The sequence below is a fragment of the Geospiza fortis genome, unplaced genomic scaffold, assembly GCF_000277835.1.
Source record: "Geospiza fortis unplaced genomic scaffold, GeoFor_1.0 scaffold93, whole genome shotgun sequence".
NCBI lineage: Eukaryota > Metazoa > Chordata > Aves > Passeriformes > Thraupidae > Geospiza > Geospiza fortis.
In genome coordinates, this window is record NW_005054854.1 from 6,312 (window position 1) to 11,153 (window position 4,842).

General features: G+C 50.1%; 2 protein-coding genes across 2 annotated transcripts in view; both read left to right on the plus strand.

Annotated features, from left to right (window-relative positions):
* On the plus strand, positions 1-3,461 carry LOC106632122 (protocadherin beta-15-like; the record flags this gene model as incomplete). The annotated part of the gene is made up of 1 exon (XM_014311466.2): positions 1-3,461. A coding segment is annotated over one exon (2,223 nt), but the record flags the coding sequence as incomplete, so codon positions are not given.
* Positions 3,462-3,982: 521 nt separating this feature from the next.
* LOC102034981 (protocadherin-16-like) overlaps positions 3,983-4,842 on the plus strand; it is a 21,315-nt gene continuing 20,455 nt past the window's right edge. Inside the window, exon 1 of the mRNA XM_031065545.1 lies at positions 3,983-3,990. Coding sequence (XP_030921405.1) covers positions 3,983-3,990 — 8 coding nt within the window. The remainder of the gene's footprint in view (positions 3,991-4,842) is intronic.

Consider the following 4,842-nt stretch of genomic DNA (forward strand, 5'->3'; position numbering starts at 1 on the left):
CCCGGCCGCCTCGTCGTGGCGGGGAGGCTGGACCGGGAGGAGCTGTGCGCCCAGTCCGACACCTGCATGCTCCCCTTCGAGCTGCTGCTCTCCAACCCCCTGCAGTTCTTTCGGGTCGAAGTAGTTCTGGAGGACATAAATGACCATTCACCTGTTTTCCAAGAAGATCGGGTCAGTTTTAGGATTCCCGAAACGAGCGTGCCAGGTTCACGTTTCCCGCTGGAGGTGGCTCAGGACCTCGATATCGGCAGCAACACAGTCCAGGAGTACAACATCTCTCCCGAGAACGAGTATTTCACCGTCTCCTATGGAAGTCGGACTAATGGTGACAAATATGTTGAACTTGTATTGGAAAAGGCGCTAGACAGAGAGGAGCAGGCAGAAATGGGTTTCTGTATTATCGCAGTGGATGGGGGCTTTCCTCCTAGAACTGGGACCATCGAGATCTCTATTATCATTCTAGATGCAAATGACAATGCACCTCAATTCATGCAAGAGCGTTATATTGGGAAGGTTTTAGAAAACATGCCAGTAGGTTCTGTGGTTCTGACTGTATTGGCAAGTGATCCAGATGCAGGAGTTAATGGGGACATTTCCTATCAACTCAGCCAGGCAGTGGGTCAGAGTGACTCAGCATTTGTGATTGATCCCATAACTGGGGAAATTAAACTCACAAAACCCTTGGACTTTGAGACAGCACAAAAGCATGAGATGATTGTGAGGGCTACGGATGGAGGGGGCCTCTCAGCAATCTGCAAAGTGTTGGTGGATGTGGTGGATGTGAATGACAATGCCCCAGAGCTGGTGGTCAGTTCCTTCAGCAGTCCCCTCCCCGAGAACACAGTGCCCGGCACGGTGGTTGCCCTGTTTATGGTCAGGGACCGGGATTCTGGTGCCAACGGGAAGATCTCGTGTGCCCTGCAGGATCAGCTCTTCTTCTCCCTGCGGCCAGCCTATAAGAATTACTATGAGCTGGTGACAGTGAGCGCGCTGGACCGCGAGGAGACGCCTCAGTACATCCTCAGTGTGACGGCAGCAGATGCGGGCTCGCCTCCTCTCACCACCACGCAGACCTTCACCGTGGACATCTCCGACGTCAATGACAATGCCCCCGTCTTCAACCAGACCTCCTACACCATGTACGTGCGTGAGAACAACGTCCCCACGGTGTTTGTTGGAGCCGTGAGCGCTGCAGATGCTGACGTGGGGCTGAATGCCAAGGTGACCTATTCCCTGGCAGCAGAGCAAGGGCCAGAGCGGCCCTGGTGCTCCTGCATCTCGGTCAACTCTGAGAATGGACACGTGTTTGTGCTGCGGCCCCTGGACTACGAGCACTTGAGGCAGACCGAGGTGACGGTCAGTGCCTCTGACGCGGGCTCTCCTCCGCTCAGAGCCAACGTCACCGTCCGCCTTGTGGTGCTGGACGAGAACGACAACGCACCGCTCGTGCTCTACCCGGCCCAGGAGAGCAGCCCGGCCTCCAGTGAGCTGGTGCCCGTGTCGGCTGAGGCGGGCTACCTCATCAGCAAAGTGGTGGCCGTCGATGCCGACTCGGGACAGAACTCCTGGCTCTCCTACCACCTGCTCAGGGCCACCGACCCAGGCCTGTTTTCCGTGGGCCTCCAGAGCGGCGAGGTGCGTCTCAGGAGGCCCGTGACAGAGAGAGACAGCGTCAAGCAGAAGCTCCTTGTGCTGGTCAGAGACAACGGCAAGCCCCCGCTGTCAGCCACGGCAGCTCTCAGCGCTCTCCTGCTCAAGGACCTCTCCGACGTGCGCCTCCTGCACAGCAGCCCGGCCTCCGAGGATCAGGCCGCCTCCCTGACCACCTATTTAATCATTGCCTTGGTCTTTGTCTCCCTCCTCTTCCTCATCTCCACCGCAGTGCTGGTGGCTCGCAAGGTGTGCAGGAGGAAGGAGCTGAAGGCTGGCCATGTGCTCTATGCTGCCGACACCTTGCAGAGCGGCCTGGCCGATGCAGCCGCTGCAGGGACCCTGCCCCGCGCCTATTGCTACGAGATCAGCCTCACCACGGGCTCGGGCAACAGCGAGTTCAGATTCCTCAAGCCCATCCTGCCCAGCCTGCCCCCACAGCACTGCGCCGTGGGCCAGGGCCCCGAGGAGGAACAGGATTTCCCCGGTGTCCCTGTCAGCACCGAGGACATGGCCCCAGACAATGCTGGTGCTCTCTCTGCAGGACAGTTCAATGCTCTTTCCTTCAACTAGCTGGGGTCTGCACAGACTGAGGCTTCATGGCTCTTGGGAAGAAGATATCCAGTCCACAGCATGTGGCAGTGGTACCTCTAGACTAAAATTTGTATTTTGAATTGGTGTAATCAACATCCTTGAAAATCTAATGCAGAATAAAAATTTTCTGCCACTCCAAAACACAAACAACAAACAAAATAAACTCAGCTTCTCGCACTGAGGCAATAGTGTGTTTCAGCTGTTGTAATTTCTGGGAGGGTTTATAAATGGGGTTAGCACTCCAGTTATGCTGTTTTCTCTCTTTCTGTCCAACAAGACAGTGGAGCTTTTCTTCTGTCCTGTGACATAAGGGTACTCTTTGGCAGACTATGCCAGATCTTCCCCTTCACAATATTTAGAAAACCCCTTTCCCAGCTCAGGAAAGCAAATATGTTGAGAGTACAGTGTCACAGTGTTGTGTGAGGACTGGGCTCTTTCTTCCCTGGATTCTTAATGCCTCTATCTGAGATGTGTGGGTTCCATGTACTTTGGTTTCCTGTCAGTCAGTAGAGCCACTGTGTGTCTGCCTATCATTCATTAGTGCTGCCCAGTGGAGTTGCTCCCATCCAACATGTGGAATGCAGGCAATTGCAGCTCAGCTACCAAGAAGAGTATTCTGACCCTCTGAGTACAGGAGTCTCATCCTCTCCAGGTCAGAGAAGAGCAGTAAAATGTATGAAAAAATATTCTTTTTGCTGTATACAGCAGTGCTCGGTGTTCTGTCTCCTTGAAATACAGAAATACAACAGCACAAATGGTGTTTGGTTTACTATAACTGTACAAAGTTTTTTTAAAAACGTTCATTTCCTTTGGCTATATTTGATGAAAACTCTGTAAGTCCTTCAGAGACCATTTTCTGAAGGGTAGAGTCAACATGAGATGGTAAAAAGAAGATTGATGCTGGTCTTATTGTTCTTGTATACAGTTGTTTCTTGTTGGGAGTAGAAAGCTGTCCCCACATGATTTTCTCCATTTGTGTTAGAGCATTTGCATTCTCCTTTTTTCCCTTTCTCCTGCTACTCTCTGAACTGAGTTTGAGCATTGTCTGTCTTTTTCTGCTTAAGAACTGCCACCCCATTTATAATAACTGATTATTTGAATGATGTCTGTGATGCACGGAATATTCAGAAAGCCTCACACTGTGTTTTGTTGAAGTTATAAAGTTTAATATCATGAACTTGAGTACCCCTGAGTGTAAAACTGAAATAAAGAGAACCCCTGAATGCCTTGTGTGGAGACAGTCTTGGTATTTTCCTTTGGCCTAGCTAGTGGGTGAGTGGGCATATCTCTCCAGTTTCAAGATGCTGCTGATAAAGCATTCAGGAATACTGGGAGGACAATGGAATTGTTATCAGGGCTCTCTGGTTCTTTTGAGAACTGACCTTTAGGCTGAGATGGAGCCCAGGCAGGTCAGGGGAAACTGGGCCCTAACTCCACACAGGCCCTAGGTGTGCTCTGCCTCTGTAAATCTGTGATTCAGGGGAGTGACCTTCTCAAAACTCCTGACAGCTGCATCCACAGATGGCAATTACAAGGTGTTTTGTAACACTTCAGGTGCAGGGATTTTGGGAAAGAATGGCACAAAACCAAGAAGTACTGCCCTTGGGAACTATTTTTAGGGAGTGCCTGGAGGTGGGAATTTGGCAATTCAATAAAAGAATAAAAACTGCTACCAGGGAGAAGCTTTGGTATCAAGAAATGCAGAGGACAACAGCAGAACTACTTTCACAAGGCCCAGATGAAAAGGTAAGTCCTGGGGAGGAAATGGTGCAGTGATGATGACCAGAAGACTGATGAACATCAAGGATGAAGTGATCCATAAGCCAGTTAATCTGGGAAGACACAGGCCTCTGCTGTGCTGTGTTCTGCTTCACAAATATGTCGGTGGAGGGTTAGATTAATTTCATTTTAACCAAGGAACCTGCAGGCAGGTCCCCCCTCCCACTGGTGAGAAAACCACCTGCAAACAAGAAGTCTGCATGCAAACTTCTTTTACTGGAAGTCAAAAAAATTATGAATAAAACTGGTTTACTGTGTGAAATCCTGTAGTGTCTTGACTGAGTGGAACAGGGGCACACCTCCTTTCCTGGTACCAGGATCTGCTTGGCATTCTGTGTGTGGCTGAATTCCTCTGTGAAGTTACATTTACTCAATGTTCTCCACATCTAAAGGGATGCAAGATTACCTGTGCAAATCTTTTCCACTGGTGTGTGTTATAAAAGAGAATTGGTGTGTGCCTCTTACTGAGATCGCTAGAAACCATCACCTTCTGTGGTTAAACTTCTGGGGTTTAAGTCATTCCAGTTTAAAGCTTCAAGTATCTGAGGCCATTCATAAACAGATGGTTTATTATGGCTTTTACCCTGTGAGAGGGGGAGCAGTGTTCTGTCTTGAAAGGCCTGAACACACTGCTGAGTTCTCCCAAGAAGCTTACTAGAGGTGCTCTTAGGAAGGATTGAGACCTTAGTCCAGCCCTCCTTACCAGAAGAAATGTTTTTCTGGACTTGTTGGTCATCAACACAGATGAGCTAATCAGAGATACCAAGACTGGAGGCAGCCTGGGCTGCCATGATCATTCACTGGTCCAGTTCATAGTCC